The 19,526-nt window shown below is 42.2% G+C and overlaps 1 protein-coding gene across 13 annotated transcripts in view; it reads left to right on the forward strand.

The window, feature by feature from the left end:
* Nucleotides 1–19,526, forward strand: part of GRIA4 (glutamate ionotropic receptor AMPA type subunit 4) — a 224,268-nt gene that overhangs the window by 188,374 nt on the left and 16,368 nt on the right. For all 13 annotated transcript variants that reach the window (XR_013392516.1, XR_003706310.2, XM_077927025.1 and 10 more), the window contains 3 exons: nt 1,376–1,746; nt 4,192–4,390; nt 6,635–6,882. Coding sequence is in view for 11 of the 13 variants with exons in the window: in XM_077927025.1 (XP_077783151.1) it covers nt 1,376–1,746; nt 4,192–4,390; nt 6,635–6,882 (818 nt within the window). In the remaining 2 variants the exon portion in view is untranslated. The remainder of the gene's footprint in view (nt 1–1,375; nt 1,747–4,191; nt 4,391–6,634; nt 6,883–19,526) is intronic.

A 19,526-nucleotide genomic window follows, 5' to 3' on the forward strand; every position in this document is an offset into this window, starting at 1 on the left:
ATTATCTGCACAACACTATAATCTTTAGTGATGAGCTTACTCATCAAAGCACTTTCTAGTGATGAATGCAATTAGCTACCTTTTGCAGGTGTTCTCAAAATCTCCAGCAGTCAACTCCAGTTAAATATTCATTCTTCTGCCATGGAATGTTATCCACTCACTGCATGATGAATAAGGAGGTCATTGCCCATTTCTGTCAAAGTCTAACAAAGAATGAGGCTCTGAAGTTCAAGTAATTTATGCTGCATTTTGTTAAGCTTCCTTGAAAATGAATATTTGAGAAGGAAAAAAGAGAATGTGAATTAAGCCATTGAAACAGGCGGCAGCATTCAAGAGGTTCCACACTTTACACCATGCCTTTTTATTGGATATCCATATTTTCTTTATTGCTTAGTCAAAATGCTGATAATGAGCCTTGCTCATTCTGATAAATGGAGCCATGCACTCTTCAAAGACCAGAGCTTTCCAAACTTTTCATGTTGGTGTAACACTTTTTAGACATATCATTTCGCGACACAATTTTACTAGGAAACCGGAGGTTAAACTAACCCCTTATAAGAGCATTCGCATGACACACCTACACACTGCAGCCGACACACTAATGTGTCGCGACACACAGTTTGGAAAGCTCTGTTCTTGACACTGTTAAAGCTCTTCAGAGCTGATGGCACTGGCTGCAGTCCAAAGCCCCATGGGACTCCAGGCTGCACACACAAATGGCTCCACAAGCAAGGTAACATTCGAGTGTGCTTTCTAAGCACATTGGGAATGTACATAGTGTGCAGAGAGGTGCTGTACAGGCTAGATCACTGCCTGGCCTCCCATAGGTTAGTTCAAAATAAGCACGATGCTTTAAGTTAGTTCAAGATGAGTATTGCAAAAAACAAATCCCGGTTCAATTGGCATGACCTATTTCTATTTCCAGGCAGGTTCAGACCTATTCCAGTTCATCCCCTGGATCAGGTGTTTCCTGCCACCGCCAAGACAGAAAGAGAGGAAGTGCTCTACTTTTTTCAAGGGATCTGTGTAAAAGTTGGATCTAGCAGAATTAATCTGAACCTTGAGAAGAACATAGAGCTGAAAGAGGAAGTGAGAAAGACTGTCATCCGTTCAACTTCCTCCTTCAGCTCCAGGTACTTTTCAAGGTTCATGATCAAAGAGGCATTGATGCTACTAATAATAGATTATAGAATGATATTTATGCAATAAGAATACACACATGTACATGTGCGCGCGCACAGTCCCCTATTCACTTTCTTTGGTATCCATTTTGGCCTTTAGTTTTAAGTCTAATGCATCCATTTGTTGCAAAGCAATTTGTGCCATTTCGTGTTTCTCTAATCTGTAGTTGTTTGGGTTCTCCTTCTCTTTGCAGAAAGCAGAGATTGCTGTCGCGCCTCTGACCATCACTTTGGTACGAGAGGAGGTTATCGATTTTTCTAAGCCCTTTATGAGTCTGGGCATATCCATTATGATCAAAAAGCCTCAGAAATCTAAACCTGGAGTGTTTTCCTTTCTGGACCCCTTAGCCTACGAGATCTGGATGTGCATAGTCTTTGCCTACATTGGGGTCAGTGTTGTCCTGTTCCTGGTGAGCAGGTTTAGTCCATATGAGTGGCACACAGAGGAGCCAGAGGACGGCAAAGAAGGGCCCAGTGACCAGCCTCCCAATGAATTTGGCATCTTCAACAGCCTGTGGTTCTCCCTGGGTGCCTTCATGCAGCAAGGATGTGATATTTCTCCCAGGTTGGTATCAAATAATATCTGTTTTCAAAAATGTATATTTTATTATCAGCAGTGAGAATACGCAATACAGTACACAAAAGTCAGCCACTTGCTTGCTGCTGTTTTAAAATTGATTCTTCTGTTCATTAATGTGTTCCGAGTAATTGTCTCCCTTTCAAATCAGACAGCCATATTGAATCATTTTAAATCTTTTGTACGTTTCAGGTTCTTGTTGTTTTTAAAGTTTCACGGATACTCGTTTTATTTTTGCAATTGTGTTAATGGCAATAGGTAGGTACAGCCAATTGGCAACTCCTGGATTGGTACTGGGGGAAAGGATTGTAATGGATATTCTATCTTTAATGCTGCATCTCTATTTTAGATCTGGAATATACCGTACTTATGTATATTGTTTGTAAACCTGCACGTTTGTACGTAATGTTATACATAGGTGCACCACAGCTGGGAAACCCTTACAACTAGATAACACCAAACTTATTATGGCATATGATCACTCAGGAGCTTGTAGTTTGTGTGTTCTGGCAACTAGACCCATATGGAAAGCAGAATGCGTCCCCCCAAAAGAGCTGGCATTGGCCAGCTCTGGTTTGGGATGAAGCCAGCAGACTCTGTATTATATGAAGACAATATGAAAATGCTTTCCCATTGTTCCCAGTGCATTTCAGTTGCTCTTTTTTCCCATTTCTTGAGCCAAAATGCTACTGCTATGGGAAATCTTTGTTTCACTGCTACAGTAGGATCCCTCGCCCACCAAGTAAGGTGAGAGCAAGAGAGGTCCAGGGCATAGTACAAAGAACTCTAAAACATCTTCTCAAACAAAGAACTTTAAGCTAACTGGTTACATTTTTGTCATAGCATGCACGCATTGATCATGCACACTTATCAACAGCTACATTCCTAGACTATCTACCTTTGAAGTAGCCTCTATTCCATTGCCTCAACAGCGGTCCCTCCCTCTTATCTCCAACCTCCCTCCCCATCCATCTCACAACTGTCAGGTTGCATAAACATTAGGCATTCCACATGTCCACCCTTGGCCTTGCTCAAATGCAGGCAATCTTCAGACAGCTGCATTGTTTTAAATTATTTCTTCAGACTACCAAAGGTAATATGGAAAATGCAGCAGGTGGAACGTAAATTAGAGAATCAGAATTTAGGGTGCAACCATGCTGTACAGAAATCAATATCGAAACCTCCATACTGGAGTACACACTTAGGATACAAAGCAGAGGATGTTTGTTGAATGTTAGTCCTGCCAAAACTAGCGATTTCATGAGGCCTGGACTGCATTTGAATAAGTTTCTGTTTTTGTGTTGAAATGTGCTTTTTTCCCCCAATAGTGGAGTATTATTTGTCAAACGTGCATACAACTTATGTGAAAAACAAAGCCATTTTGCTATTTTTCTAAGGGTCACAGATCCAAGACACTACCTGAAAGGAGTCCCAGTCGGTTTCTTATTTCAATAGGACTTAAACATCACTGACTTTCTCTGAATAAGAACTGTTCTCATTCATTTCTAGGCAAACCTGGAAACAGATAGCAGTGTGTCTGTTTGGGTGTCTATAAAGTCTAGACTTTATAAAGTTAATGGAGTTGAAGGGTTTATATCTAGTACTGCGGTGTAAACAGTTTTCAAAGATGGTCAATTTTGCCACGAAAATCCAAAGAGTTCTTCCTGATGGCTATCCAATTGGATGCATATAGACCATGTTGTCTATAACTTGCTTAGATGTGGCAGGCATCTTTGTGTTGAATTCTTTCATACAGTGTCCTAACAAATACAGAGCACACTGGATTCTTTTTAAGCATACCTTGCTAAGTATGTAAGAATATGTTCCTGGAATACAGAAGGTAATGTAGCCTAGCTGTTTTAAAAACTTCCAACATTCACTCAATCCTTTCTACAGACCTATCTGCCAAAGAACCCTGGCACAGTACTTAGGATTCCATCTCAGACCATGTACAGCTGGGTATTTTGAGGCTCACTAACTGAGAATGTGTCCTGCAAGCCATTCAACACCCCCCTTACTGAGAGGAAGATCAGTCGTAGTGGGCAAACTGTCTTTCAAAGAAGTTTTCCTTCAGTGACTGATATTTTCACTCATAAACTTGCAAGGAGCCTTGTTATTCCCCTGAATGCAGTTCGAAAACCACTGAACTCCAGCTGCTGTAGCAGCTGCTTTCTCATTTGAGAAATATAATTAAAACTCAGAGGTATATTGCATTTCTATTTCACTGTATCCTGGATTGAGCACCGGATATCAGGAGAAGCTTGGTTAAACAGAACTTTGGTCCTGTTATGTTTCAGTCCCAGTTACTGCTGCTTGGCGAATAAATTTCCTGTCATAATGGTGTCTCTCACTGTCTCTCTTCCTGTCTCTCTCTCTTTCTCTTTCTCCTTGGCCAAGAGATAGGAAAATATGCATTATCTTATTCATGTTTAGATCTCTCTCAGGTCGCATAGTTGGAGGTGTGTGGTGGTTCTTCACACTCATCATTATTTCATCATATACCGCTAACCTTGCGGCTTTCTTGACTGTTGAGCGAATGGTCTCGCCCATAGAAAGCGCAGAAGACCTTGCCAAACAAACTGAAATTGCATATGGGACACTGGACTCTGGGTCGACGAAAGAATTCTTCAGAGTAAGTTGGCATGCCTACTAGGTTCTCGTTTCCCTTGCTCTACCTGGGAAGCGTTCAGAACGCCGTCGGAATAATGATGCATTATGGAAAATCAGATTTGTGGTCTTGTAGCTCCTACAATATTGACATTACTTTTTTTTAAAACTCCAATGCCACTTGTTGGCGTTTGCAATCATTTTAATTTGTGGCAAATATATTGATCTTGACATGTCAAGCTAGGAACTGCCCTTAGGGACTGTAGAGGCAGAGGTAATGAAGATAGCATTGCTCTGCTAGCTGATTGAAAACCACAGCATGGAGACGAAAGGGAGTGCTGAGTATATATGATGATTCTAAGGATTTCAGGTTCATTCTTGCTTACGGGTTTTCTGAAGGCAGCCTTTGATGAAAAGATGCATAATAGGCACTGGAATGAAGCAAAGGGGATGCTTTATAAGTCTGTAACTATAAGAGATATTGTTCCAGTCATTTGCCTCATCACATTTATCTTGTAAAGCTTTCTATTCGCGTTACTTTAATTTTGTTTTTCTGCTACAGAAATGTAAAATGTACCCTTTTCTAGAAGCTTGGAAACAGAAATTGCTGGGCATAATTAAGGACTCTTATGTCCCACTGATGCCACTATATGCTTGGCCATGGAGACTTGAAAGTGTTTAACTTGGACAGGATTGTGTTCACTGCCATTTTGGACAGGATTGTGTTCATTGCCACCCTTGGTGAAATTTCTTAGACTCCACCCACACCATACATTTAAAACACTATTGTACCACTATAAAGGCCCTAGAGAATCCTGGGACTGTAGTTTGTTTGGGGTGCTGACCTCACAGAACTACAATTCCCAGAATGAACTATAGTCCCTATGATTCTCCATGACTGTTAAAGTGGTATAATAGTACTTTAAAGTGTGTCCTCCATCACTTTTACCCTTGGCCTTCTGTCCTAAATATGAATAGAACATAGTTCAATGAAACGGTATAAGAACCACCTAACAATGCATGTTTCAGCTGTTTGACACAACCCTTAAGGGAGCTTCTAGAGGGATGTCCTCTTGGAGCCCCGTTATACTTCCAGAGGAATGCAAAAAGGCCTTGGGACATGCTCCACGGGGATGTTTTCCTGTGCCACCACCCTGGTTGCCAGTGGGGTTTGAATGTGAAACTCAAATGATGCCTGTTGGTGATTCATTGTGTGTGCCATAACCCAGCTCTAGCCAAGAAGGGGAGCTGTAGGCAGATCAGCCATTCTCAAAAGCTAAGCCTCTTAAAACAAGGATATGTCTGAACAGGTGCTCCTCAGACCTACATAAAGATTCCAGGTGAACCACACCATGTTTTCTCACTGGTGTGATTTCTTCTCTTACTCAGCATATGCACCCATTCTACACTGTTGTGTGCCTTGTGAATTTAGTTATTTCTACTGCACTAGTGACTTTTTGCCTTAGTGCAGATTCTGAGTTTATTTTTGCCTTCCATTCACTAGGGAGATAACTGGGCAATAGACAGTTAATAGGTAATGGCCATAGACAGGCCTTTGGCAAATCTATTCAAGGCGGGTCTATCAAGCAAGTATTTCAGGCTTGCATCTGACCATAGGAAATGGATATTTAGCTATTAACTGGCTACGTTGGTGCTATTCAGCTGTTTCCTGGCCTTTTCCCTTTATTAGCAGGTCTAGCAGGGCTGATGAATAGCAGAATTGGCCTTTAGATAGCATGAGCAAGAGTTACTTTGCGTGGATTTGATGCTCCCATGTAGTGCCAAATGGCCACCTCTATGAATGATCCAGAGGTGGCTATTTGCACAGGATGGGACCATTCCATGAGGAAAATGCACAGGCTGTACACACAGCAACAATCTGTGCAACTTTTCTTTCCACAGCCCTGTGTGTAGTCAAATTTTGTTGCTTGCATCGAACCAACCTGTACAAAAGGCTACACTTAGCAATCATTACATTTCCTGCCAGTCATTCTGACACCTCCAATAATTTCTTCTGTTTCTTGTGATTCTGCCTGGAAATGATTTTAACATGGCTGCGCATAAAACTTACGAGTATGTGCGACGGTAAGCAATGTCAGGACTGCAGTATTTTCCTACGAATGACTCTAATGCTATTGAAAGGTATCTCCCCCCCCCCCCCACGGAGCGATCAAAAAACACCTGACTCCTGATACATTATGCATTGTGACCTGTTTCTGTGGCGACCTCGTCCCTTTGCTACATCTAATCTCCTTTTAATTTCCTTCAGAGATCTAAAATAGCAGTGTATGAAAAGATGTGGGCGTACATGAGCACAACAGACCCGTCCGTGTTCGCTAGGACTACGGCTGAGGGAGTTGCCCGTGTCCGCAAGTCCAAGGGCAAGTTTGCCTTCCTCCTGGAGTCCACCATGAATGAATACATTGAGCAGCGCAAGCCATGTGACACCATGAAAGTGGGAGGAAATCTGGATTCGAAAGGCTATGGCGTAGCCACACCAAAGGGTTCTTCATTAAGGTGGGTGGAATAGTATAACAATATAACATGTGTTGTTATAGTATTCCACCTTCCCTGATGCCCCTGATCTAGTTCTTTTTGTGTTGTTCTGTGGACATGGTATGTTCTTTTTTTTTCTTCCTTTTCCCATTTCACATTTTCGATCGACAAGGAGGTAACGGTTGTATTAATAACATAGTCCACCGAATAGTCACAATTGGTGTATATCTACCAAGGCCATATAAAAAACAAACTGGTCAGACACTGCTTCCAAGTTTTCCTCAAGACAAAATGTAGCTCCAAGTGCTATTCAGGCTCAACAGGTGTTTTTATTTTATTTTACATGATATCACTGAGTAGATTAGCCTGTCATATTTTGGGTGGCCAAACATTAGGTGAGAGTCTCTCTGTCCCGCCATGATCTCAAAAGGACAATATTAACTGAGACAAAAACAGCCTCAGTGAGTCCTTTGTTAAAGTGTCTTTTTGTGCATAAAATATTTTAAAACCTTGCCATCTTTATTCCCAGCTTTATTCCCGGCTTCAAAGCTACAATTTTTTTAAATAAACTTTTTAAGAATTAGGATGCAAAATTATACCGCATGAACTTGAAGCATCATACAGTGCAATTCTATGTGTTTTAACTCAGAAGTAAGTCCCAATGGGTTTGATTTGGCTTACTCCCAAGTAAGTGGACACTAGGTTGCAACTTTAGACGGGAATGCCATGCGCACCTACCTGGGAGTAAGCCCCACTGAAAAATAGGAGACTTCATTCTGAGTAAACATGCATGGGATTCTCCTGCATGTCTTTGCTTTTACATACAAAGATGCAAATATCTTCCCCACCCCTAACAAATCAGTTTGATTCCCAAGTTGTGTTGATGTGTGCTGACGATGGAATAACTCATAAATCCTTTTGAATTCTGAAAACAGTGACAGCTTTGCACAGTTTAGGGTTATCATATAGTTTGAATGAAAAATTCAAATGCCTCTTTTTACAGTGTGTGGAACATGGATAATCTCCGCAACCTGCTGCCCTCCAGTTACTGTTGGACTACAAGTCCCATAATCCATGCTGACTGGGACTGATGGGATTTGGACTCCAAAACACCTGGAGGATTACAGACTGGGGAAGGCCAAACTAGGGAAAATGTGATATAGCAGATGTGTCCACAAAATGCCCAAATTTCCTCTCTAGCAGCTGCTGTGCTGCTGCAAATCATCTGGCTTTAAGAAGCCCCTAGTTTCACCAAGGGCTACTGAGGAATTTGGGAACAATTTGTGTTTCCTGTGGAATCCTTGTGACCTGGTATGCTACATAGGGCCATGATGTGCACCAGCGAAGTAAAGAGAGAGGTCTCTCCATCCACCTCCAAATTCACTCCCCCTTCTCAAAACAATGGACTAATGTAATAGTGCTCTGGTGATGGCATCATGCTTCTGCAAGTAAGGAGGCAGAAGGAAGGAAATAATGACACTCTGGGAGGAGCAAGCAGAGATGGCTGAAGAGAAGTGTTGGATCACTAGGTGGGATGGGTGTTGGTTTGCGGGCAGTTTATTTCTGAATTCAGCTTGGCTTGAAAATAAGCCCAAGCTATTTCCCAATTTTGGGGAAAATAGCTTGGCTCATTTTCCAAGGCAATCTTATAAGAGCTGTGGTGAGCTCATACATCACTAATATCTATTGTCACTCATAGCTGCCTTCATTACACTTGAGCAGGGGAATGGGTTTCTATTTGAACCCCTTTCCGATTCCTGTTATTTCCCAACTCTGTAGCCTTGTGTTGTTCAACTGATAATTAGTCTTTCATTTCCATTGTGGTCCATCCATGTCAGCAAATGGGGAAGGAAGTACTGCAGAAAATGCTTTCTGTTTCTCACTAGTCTTTTAGGGCCACATTATAGTTCAGTTTTTGTGTCAGAATAGTAATGTTTGTACACAGGCCGGCACCAAGTCATTGTGTGACCCTCAGTTATTTTGGAGGAAGCTCAGTGTGTAGGAGTCCATCTAAATGCACTGCGGGGGGATCTGTGAGCAGACCATCTCTAAATTATTTTATTTCAAAGAGATGGGGCAAATCAGATTGGGGATGGTGTTGAGGAGGGCTTTTAAGTGATACCTTTTCATTGCTTTGGGGGAACAACCATTTGTTTTTTGCTGCTACTCCCTGGCCTTCTCATTCAATTTCATGGATGGATTCCATGTGTAGCTATGATCATCAACAACACCATATCTGATAAAATGAGGGACAAGATCTTGCAGGAGTGTTTGGGAGGATGGTGAATCTGCTGGACTTTGAGCAGCTTAAAACAATGGCTTAAGATGATGGAACATGAGAGGGAAACATAAAATACAGATAAATCTTCAGCAGCTAGGAGTCAGGACTAATCTTGTTAGTGGAAGAGTGCCATTTGAATACACATGCTAGGAACCACTAATGAGTGGTTAGTGCTTAAGGGCAAGGCTTTTGTTTTGTTTTGTTCTGTTCTGTTCTGTTCTAAATTGTTGTCCTGTGCCATGCAAAGCAATGAAACTATGCTACCGATGAACAAGGGGTGTGTAGTTTAGCTTGCAGTTTGGATTTCAGAATAGCATTCTCCATAGTTCTAAGAGGTGCCAACTGATTGCATGTTTTTAAACTGAGCCAGCCATTCCATTGGACTTGGAGTGGTTCTTTGCCCTAAACTCTCAGCTTCCCCATCCCACTGTAGTAATTATTCTCTCTGCCTCTAATTTGGTGCCCTCTGTAACTTATTTTGCAGCTCTTTTGCCAGTGCCAATCAGTTATGATAATTGCAACGATTTTACATGTGGATCATTTGTCAACTTGTGAGACAAGGGAGGAGAGGAAAAATTTTTAGGACAAAAGGTGATCATAAAAGGAGCATCTCAACCATTCTTAGCGAAGTGGAAAGCCTGCCCCTTTATTTCTGAAGATCTTTCTGTTTCCTTGAACACTGGCAATAAGTATTTGAAAAAAATCATCCCTCCCCAAAAAGGGAGCGGTGTAATTCAGACCGTTATCATTGTCACATTCATTCCACCCAGATCTCTGAGCGGTGAGGAAATCCAGGAGTTCCTGATGCTTCCTCAGCTTTGGTTTCCTTGGAATGAAGGTCAGCGGAGACTGTCGTGTCTTTAGGGGAAATGGTTTATTTGCACATATATACAACCTGAGCATAAAATGGAGGGGCTCCCAATATTAACACCCCAACCGATCTTGCTTCTCCATTTGTCACAGCTTTGGATCCAGCACAGAGCAATCATGTCCCTGTGTATTCAGCTTCCACCCTGCTTCAAGCTCACACCACAGTGGCTTTTGTTGTCCTACCTAGTAGCTAGATGGGCAGGGGAGGCCTGCCCACTTGTTCTATGGCACAGAGCAACTCCTTTGGTTATGCTGATCGTGGTGCTTAACTAGTTAGCCAAAGTATTTACTTAAATAAAGGAACCTGTCTGGCAAACCTGCTCTCAGATGTTCTACCCCAACAGATACAAAATCCCAAGAATTGAAAGAAACTCAGGGCATATTCCACACTTATTACTGCATAACATTATCATTATTCACAATTGTCAGTGGAGTACAAATACCTCCTTGCACTTTGGGAACAACTCCTGCTTGTGTAATGGGACTTTCCTTCCCTCTTTTTGTCCCAATGCACCCCCTAAAATTGTTCTGGCTGTTCCCCAATCCTCCAGAGCAGATTTTTGGGGGGGGGGTGTGGAGTGTACACGGGTGTGGGAGAGAAAAGAAGTTGTTCCACATGTGGAATTATCCCATTAACTACTGCACTCTGGGTATTTGATTTTGCACACCTGACAATGTAGGTTTTGCATTAGGAACAGAAAATCACAGGAACAGGAAATTGCATTAGGGACAGAAATTTGCGGTATCCCTAACCACTTTCAGACCAAGCGGGAGCAATTACATTTCTGCTTTTGCTAAATGACTGCAAAAGAATCCTTGTACTCTAATATGAGGAAAGAGAGAGTCGCTTATTAGATTGGGTGGGAAGGAAGGGAGAATTGTTCTCAGAATGTCATGCTCTAGCGTATGGCTGAGTCTGACTTTGGTATTGTTTATGATTTTAATATTTTTTGGGAAAGAAGAGGCAGGGTGCAATTGATTTAATCAATAAATAACAGTAGCAAATACTTAAACCTAGCTAGAAAACAATCAACCGTTCGGCTCTGCACCCTTCTAGTTCGACCAACGAGCACCCAGTGGAGGTTGCTGTTAAACAATATTCCTGCTATTTGTTTGAGGGAGCAAATCTCCCCGAACAATCATCTCTGTCTTGGTAATATACAGTAGCTGTTCTCAAAGGGTTTATTTAGCTCCATGTAGCTGAAACTTTAATGCGGTTCCTCGTTCGTTGCTGTCAGTCTTCAGGGAATATCTATAATTTAACAAAGCTCCTTTTGGTAAATAGCACTGAGTTGGAAGTTATTAGAAATAGGTAGAGTTGTATCACTGGTACAACCTAAGGGGGATTAGAGAAGGCTGGCCTTCCTTATCCTTTTCTATTCCTCCGTTGTGGCTTTAAAGGGCAAAAGTCCTTGCTAGCCCCTGGCTTGCTTAACGCATGGTCAGTCTATGTGTTTTGCAAGGGAAGAACCAAAACTACCTAGATGATTGAACTGTGCTTTGGGTTTATCAGAAGATTCCCCAAAGTAGTTTATTCACTCAACCTAGTGAAAACTAGGCTTTGCATGCTGTGAACCAGCCTGTGATCTTCAGATGAAGGACAGTATATAAAATTAATTAAACAAATAAAATAAAATAAAATAAAATAACTCAAACCCATAATCCTTAAAGGAGCAGCGGAATGTTGCAGAAGGTCCATAATGTCTGGTCTTCTATGGTAATATAAAATAGTTTGGCTGTGGACCTCTGTTTCTGCTGCTGTTTTTCCTGTATGTAAACTCCAAATTCAAATACGATACTGTTTTTCTTCCTTCAAATGGCCAGGAGCTAACACCCCAGCTTTCTTTCTTCATTCTTTTATTTCTTCAAGCCTCTCACATCTCAAAGCAGTTTATAATAACAGTGATTGAACACAGAGAACAAAATACGGTATTATTATAATAATTCAATGCAGTCCAACCCAGATTGAAATTATTAAAGCTCATGTTTAAAACAACACAGTAGAACAAATAATATGAGTCAGCTTCTTTCAATGCTTTTGAGTGCACTGTTGCCCAATTCGGAAAATTTTCCATGAGAAACTAAACTGTATTTGAGAAGTGCCTTTGTTTGGAGGCTCACTTTCTAAAATTATACTCAGCTGTAATAAAATTTTACGCTATGATAACATCGTGCGGGAAAATGGGGGGAAAGAGAACTTCAGACTAGTTTCACAAAATAAGTGTAAGTTTATGTAGAAAATGGCAGGGCAAGTTAGTTTAAATGTAAACATAACATAAAACCAGCTCAATAATATTCCACAATGGCATTTTCCCCAATGAAGGTTCAAAGATAAGTATAATGAACATTGCTGGAAGTGCGTCATAAACGGTGTGGGAGACATAAAGCGAGAGCTCCCTGCCACATGCTTGATTTCAAAGATAGGCTAATGAATATAAGGGGGCCTACCTTTGAAATCAAACGTGTGACTTCCCCCACCACAATTCTCATTTCAAAAGCTATTAGCACTTGCAGCATTTTTTTCTCCTGACTTGCTCTATGGATTCACCAATATGGCAACACGTTCAGTGAGATTAATCTGTGTTTCACTTGAATAATGTATGACCATAATGCATTCTCTCTCACCTTGATCACTTTTTAAATCGAAAGGCAATCCAGAATGAGCGGGTGAAGGGAACAAATACTCCAATCACCTAACCTGAGATAGCTTAGGCTAGCCTGTCCTGTTCTAGAGATGGCAGAGCAGGCAAGGCTGTTCATGAAAGAGACCATTCAAGACACCACTTTACCGCACACTCCATTTTCATTCTTCAGCCACACACTGAAACTGATGAGCCTGGGCAAAAGGGGGGGGCAAGAAATGTACAGGTCCCAAAGGATCTTAGGTTTTGCAGAAGGATGGATGTGGAGCGTGTGTGTATGTGTCTGTGTGTGTATTCATATCCTGCCATTCCTTCCAGGAGCTGAAGGTGACATACACAATCCCACCCTCTAGAAAAGAGAAAAACAGGAAGGCAGCAAATGATTAAAAAAAGGGGGGGGGGATTTACAGGTGCTCCAGAAGTCGCTCCACACCTATTTTACCCTAGCAACAACCCTTCGATGCAGATTAGGTTGAGTGATAGTGGCTGCCCTGACATCACCCAAGGAGCAATAGGGAAGTGAGGATTTGAACCAGGTTGTCTCCAGAGATAAAAGCAGAGGCATAGCTGTCAAGTGTCCCTTATTTGGCGGGACAGTCCCTTATCCCAGCGCCATGTCCTGCTGCTGTCCCTTATTGATGAGGCTTCATTTGGCTGCTGGCTGGGCTTTCTGCCTTTGGCTCAGAGGGGCTCAGAAGTTGAACATAACCTGTGCCCAGAAAATCCCTTATTTTGGCTGCTGATCCCTTATTTTCGAGGCTGCTGGTCCCTTATTTTCAAATCTGTAAGTTGACAGCTATGGGCACAGGGGTGATCTGTGGAAGGAGGATGACGACGAGGAAGCAACAGGCTACAGTCCCTGTTGAGCTTAGAGTGACTACAATCACCCACTTGCAGTGCGGTTCTACTCTAAATTAGAGTTTGCTCTGTTTCCTCTGAACAGCCAGGATAAATCTACATAGCTTTCTTCCTTGTTCCACCATCTTCCTTCTTTGGAGGTTCCTAGGGAGGAAGAGTAGGGACGCGGGTGGCGCTGTGGGTAAAAGCCTCAGCGCCTAGGGCTTGCCGATCGAAAGGTCGGCGGTTCGAATCCCCGCAGCGGGGTGCGCTCCCGTTGTTCGGTCCCAGCGCCTGCCAACCTAGCAGTTCGAAAGCACTCCCGGGTGCAAGTAGATAAATAGGGACCGCTTACTAGCGGGAAGGTAAACGGCGTTTCTGTGTGCGGCTCTGGCTCGCCAGAGCAGCGATGTCACGCTGGCCACGTGACCCGGAAGTGTCTCCAGACAGCGCTGGCCCCCGGCCTCTTGAGTGAGATGGGCGCACAACCCTAGAGTCTGTCAAGACTGGCCCGTACGGGCAGGGGTACCTTTACCTTTACCTTTTAGGGAGGAAGATGTGGGGGCTGGTCTTTCATCACAAAAAGATCCCTAGGCCACCACACCATGGAGTGAAAGGAATTTTCTTTCATGCGGTTCTTTAGTTTTGACTTTTATCCAAGATTTGGGACATCTCAGAAGAAACGTCTACCATGCTGGAAATGATAGTTCCAAACAAAAATTATGTAATCAGAAACAAAATGTAAGATGAGCCCCGCAAGGGTATACGAGAGTCTTATCTAAGTAAATTCCTTTCATCTTAAGAACAGTTATTTCTTGGAACTCAGACAGATGCTGAATTTTAAGGAAGAACAAAACCTGGTCCTCTTTTTTTGGCAAGTCCACAACAACTTCCAGGCTTTTAGAGGTGTTCACTTTATAATGTTGCCAAATTATTAAAGAAACTAGCTCTGCATTATAATACGGGGCTTTCCACAGCCACTGTTAATACTACATTTGCAAGTTGTTCCATTTCTCAGCAATGTTCAAATGCCTGCAGGGTCTAGAGATGGGGTCACAGGCTGGATAGTGAATTATTATAGCAGCATTGTTCCTACTGGACTATGTCACTAGCAAAACATAACTTCATCCAGGCTCAGCTTTATCAGCCATGCGTTCAGCACCAAAAATCAACTTGAGAAATAAACAAAAAATGTTTGCCATTTTTTAAAAACAAATCCAAACAGATGCATATGATTAAAACAAGAACTTCAAGTATTCCTGTATTTTTATTCCATGGCAAAGGAAATTTTGGCCAGATACAGTAAGCCAAACTAACATTGGCTTAGCTGCCACATCACACTGAGCTAAAATGACTGGGGATGAGCAAAGCAGATACAGGCTGGATCTACCCCCCAGGGGGGAAAAACCACTATAAATAAGTCATAAATTAAATCATTATAACAAAAGAAAGAACTCTATGTAAAATCGCATGGACAAAGTTTTGTGCTCTACAGTGCCATCTGGTGTTGAATGTTTATAACGCAGTTATAGCATTGTAACATGGCTAATGTAGCTGAGCTGGTTTGGTGTAGCATTAGGTTTCAGCGTTACCATATGTTCATGCCCATTCCTAGGGTTCTATCAAACTCCAGCAGCAACACCCACAAAAAATAAACCTAAGGAAGGAAAATGTAGGTGAAGGGTTTAGCAAAGGAGACAGTGTTCTCAGTGGGCACCAACTCTTTTAGAGCTGTGGGCACATCTGGATTTTCTGACACTTCTTTTTTATTTCAATCTTTACAGAGAGAGGTTATAGAACCTACCTTCTTGGATAATGGTGTTGTGGTCCTGAGTGAATCTCCAACCACCTTTTCTCCCTCATCCTCGTCATCTCCTCTACGGGTGCTGCTGTGTGCCCTCTGTCTTTGAGCTCTTTACTTTGAGCTCTCCCATGATTTCTCAACTTTCCCTCTCACCTGCCTCTGAGCTGTGCCCTCCCGCAAACCACTGTTGTTAATCTATACTCTCTTCCTCTTCCCTGGAAGAGTCAGAATGAGGAGGTGGTCTCCACCATGCCTCCTCTGCCCAGTCCCTGACAGCTGCCCTCTCCAGAAATTTCTCCTGCATCCTACAGATTAGTCCCCTTACAATCTACCCATTGAGAGAGAAGGAAGAAAAGTGCGTGCAATGGTGCACAAACTCTTTGCTTTTCCAAAGGATCTTGGTAAAAGTCAAATCCGGTAGAAATGCCATATTTTTCGCTCCATAAGACACACCTGACATAAGACGCACCTAGTTTTTAGAGGAGTAAAACAAGAAAAAACAGTGGATGTATGATTTTTGTGGTACATGCTGCAGCCACAGACATGTGATTTGACGGTGAGTTTGGGGTAGCCCAATGCAAAAATCCTGAGAATACATGTGGATCCGTGCTTTTAACCACGTTTTTGCGCCATTGCGGCCCCACACAACAGTGGGTTCGTGGTTTTTTTGGTGCAGGCTGTAGCCATGGACATGCTATGTGATCTGATGGTGAATTTGGGGGTGACCCAATGCAAAAATCCTGAGGATCCATGTGGATCCGTGCTTTATAATCTTGAGTCTTGAAAAGCACATAGAACTGAAAGAGGAAGTGGTTGTCCAAATGGAACCAGGGGCAGGGTAAGCACACTGGTGGAAGCACCAGGTTCACAGGGGCAGTCGCCGGTCCCACTGATATACACCTTAAACATACTGCCCTACTCCAACCTCATCCAGGTAGATAGCAGGAATGCAGACATCGAAAGGGCAACTCTGTAGGCTAGCCTCACCATTCGCATCCCAACTGGTTAGCAGTTTCCTATTGCTCATTCAGACATTGACTGTTCGGGCAGTTCCATCCTCAACTCTGAGGGAGTCTTGTGCAAAGTCCTCCTCTTTTGATAGACTATGGCAAGTTTATCTAGCATTGGTGGTGGGTGGCAGTGCTCCAGGCAGCAGCAGGTGGCTAGGGGCTATGGTTTCCATTTCCAACAATGAAAATGGCAGCTAGGCCCAGAGGCCTTTTAAAAAAAAATGGAGGGCCCAGGACAGGTGTCAGCAGTAGACCCTACTAGGTTGCTGGGGCCCTGGCAGCTGCTGAAGCATGTTAGGTCCTGATGCCAGTTCTGTATCAATGGTACTGTGCTCACTTGAAAGCACTGAACTTAGAATAGAATCATAGAATTGTTAGAGCTGGAAGGGACCTCAAGGGTCATCTAGTCCAACCCCCTGCAAGGCAGGAATCTTTTGCCCAATGCGAAATTCGAACTCATGACCCTGAGATTAAGAGTCTCATGCTCTACCTACATCATACGTAGTTATCCATCTCTCATAGGCCTGAGTGTTTCTATACCCCCATAAGCCCAAGTTTGGTCAAGCTGAGATCTGGAACATGGGAAGAAATATATTTAAGGAGGTGCAGACTGGCTTTCACTAATTACTGAGTAATTAAAACAAGCCCCAACACATTATTATTATTATTATTATTATTATTATTAAAATAAAAATTCAGGGTTATATGTCACCTGGTGAGACTGGCACAATAAAACAGGAGAAATTAACACAAATCATATAACTCAATAAATCCAGACCAGCAATAGTTAAAATCAAAATATTACATTCAGTACAGAGAGGCACAAATGAAATATCCAGCAACTTATCTAGCAAAGCTCACTCTATCAATAAAAGCTCTAGTCTAAACCAACCCGAATGCCATTGCTCTGCCATGGTAGCTAATGCAACTTGACTCTTCAAGTGTACCTCTGATTACCATTTCCTACAGGACAAATATGGAGGGTTACCCATTGGTGACTTGTTCTAATTCTGGTCCACAGAATTTACCATAAGAAATTTGTTAGTCTTGTTATAAAAGTTATTCTTTATATAGAGAGATGGCACTAAAGCACTTGAGGAAAGTATTAATAAATCAGAATTGATTGGCACCATCTTGTGAACGTGTGTGTGTTTGTGTGTGTTAAAGTTGTGAATCCTGGTCTATACTGTTTCACTAAGATGATAAGGTGCTTCTTAGCCCTATGGCCAAAATAGATTCCTCCGATTTTGTATGTCATATCCCCAGTGCTGTTTTTCTAGAAAAAGAGGTATTGGAACTCACCATGAACACCTCCCTTGTTCTCTTATAATAACAATGGCTGGAACTGAGTTCCAGCTTAGAAAAAAAAAAAGAAAAACCCTGCATATCCCCAAGACTGTTGCTTATTATATTGCTTTTATTGATGGCACAATTTAACATCTTTTTTCTCCTTTCCATTACGTATTTTGCCAGTAGGGTTTCTGGGTCTTAAAACGTGAAAATGCTCAGGAAATTATGGCACCTGCAAACAGTTTATATTTCTTTATTGCAGCAGCCATGGAAAAGGAAAAGGAAAAGAGGCCAAGTGTACTCTGCCTTGAACAGAAGGGGGAAACTGTGGGGATTCTGACATTTAAAAAGATTTATCCTGCTAAGATAATAGCGAAATGGCAGGCAGTTCACATGAATAAGGTCAGAGATCATTTTAATGCTTTCTCTTCTGTTTGCAACGACAACAAAAAATCCTCTATGTAGCCATAAAATCATGGAATCATAGAATTGATTCTCTAAGATGCCTCAGTGGGGGCTGAGCTCATTGTTTTAACGGGCTCCAAGATCTCTGCATTTAAAAATAGTGTTGCAGTTTTTGCAATTTTAGAAAGCCTCAACTGAGATTACCAGCTTGAAGTAATGTCTTGCCCAGGGGTGCCATTTTCAGAGGGCAACAAACAGGTAAGTATGAGCATTGTGACATACTTTCAGTTAAGGGATCGGTAAAGGGAATGACACCAAAAAAGTGTCAGGAAACCAGAGCCTTGTGGGGCATTTTATCAGGACTAAAGGAACAGTTGTTTTTGGCGGTTTTGTATTCAGGGCCAACCCTACCATTAGGCAGAATAAGGTAGTTACCACAGGCAGTAGATGTTGGGGGAAGATGGCAGCAGGGTGGTGTTTGAGGACAGAACTGTGTGCAACACATGGCCTGTCCTGTTCCCCTCAGTTGTGGTAGAGGACTCTGCCATGCTGCCATTATTGAAATGGGTGCCATCTTGTCCCTTGTTTCAGGTGGCAGAATGTCTTGGGCTGGCTTTGATGGAAAAACCTTCACAATAAGCTACTGTTTTTAAAAACACATTCAGGACAATGCTCTTCCCCTAATTGAATTTTATCACCTTCTATAATATTTGCATTAAAAAAAAATATCCTTCCAGTAGCACCTTAGAGACCAACTAAGTTTGTTATTGGTATGAGCTTTTGTGTGCATGCACACAAACTTACTTGGTCTCGAGGGTGCTACTGGAAGGATTATTTTATTTTATTTTATTTCGACTCTGGCAGACCAACACGGCTACCTACCTGTAACTAGATATTTGCATGTCTGGTGTGATGCAACCTGGTTGCACATTTCCGCATAAGCTTTAAAATTTGGCGATAGAGCATTCTAACTTCACAGTTAGAGAGTTTGCTGAAATGTTCATAGAATCCTATAGGCACTGGCTGCCTGTAGCTACTTGCTATAGCCCCCCGGTCATAGTTTGCAAGCTGAGGCTCTAGTGGAAAGCTCCATGTGTGCAGAAGCTTCCATATTCAGTGGTGGGGAAGCTCTGCCAGTCCAGGGAGAAAATCTATGTGGAGTTTCCCAGCACTGAAGTGGCAAGGCAGCTTCTACTTGCAAGGAGCTCTATCTTTGGACTGGGGCTGAGGGAACTACTCTGTGGGATTCAGTTCAAAGATTATGACTTCCCTGAATTGAAGCTTACTGTCTTCCGTGATAGAGTTATGTACTGTAGTTCTAAATCATAAAATAAAACCTAAGCAACTTAGCTGGGCCTACACAACCCTGGTTATTTCTGAGAGTTTTGTTTTAAGAAAAATATTTTCATTTTCCCCATTAACCTTCTATAAGTTTCCTCCAGATGAGCAAATGCAAAATATTGTGCCAGAAGAACAATACTGTTTCATTGCAAAGTGGACAGCAGCTTATTTTGATACACTGGGTT

The sequence above is a fragment of the Podarcis muralis genome, chromosome 4 (genome assembly GCF_964188315.1).
Source record: "Podarcis muralis chromosome 4, rPodMur119.hap1.1, whole genome shotgun sequence".
In the NCBI taxonomy this organism is placed as follows: Eukaryota; Metazoa; Chordata; class Lepidosauria; order Squamata; family Lacertidae; genus Podarcis; species Podarcis muralis.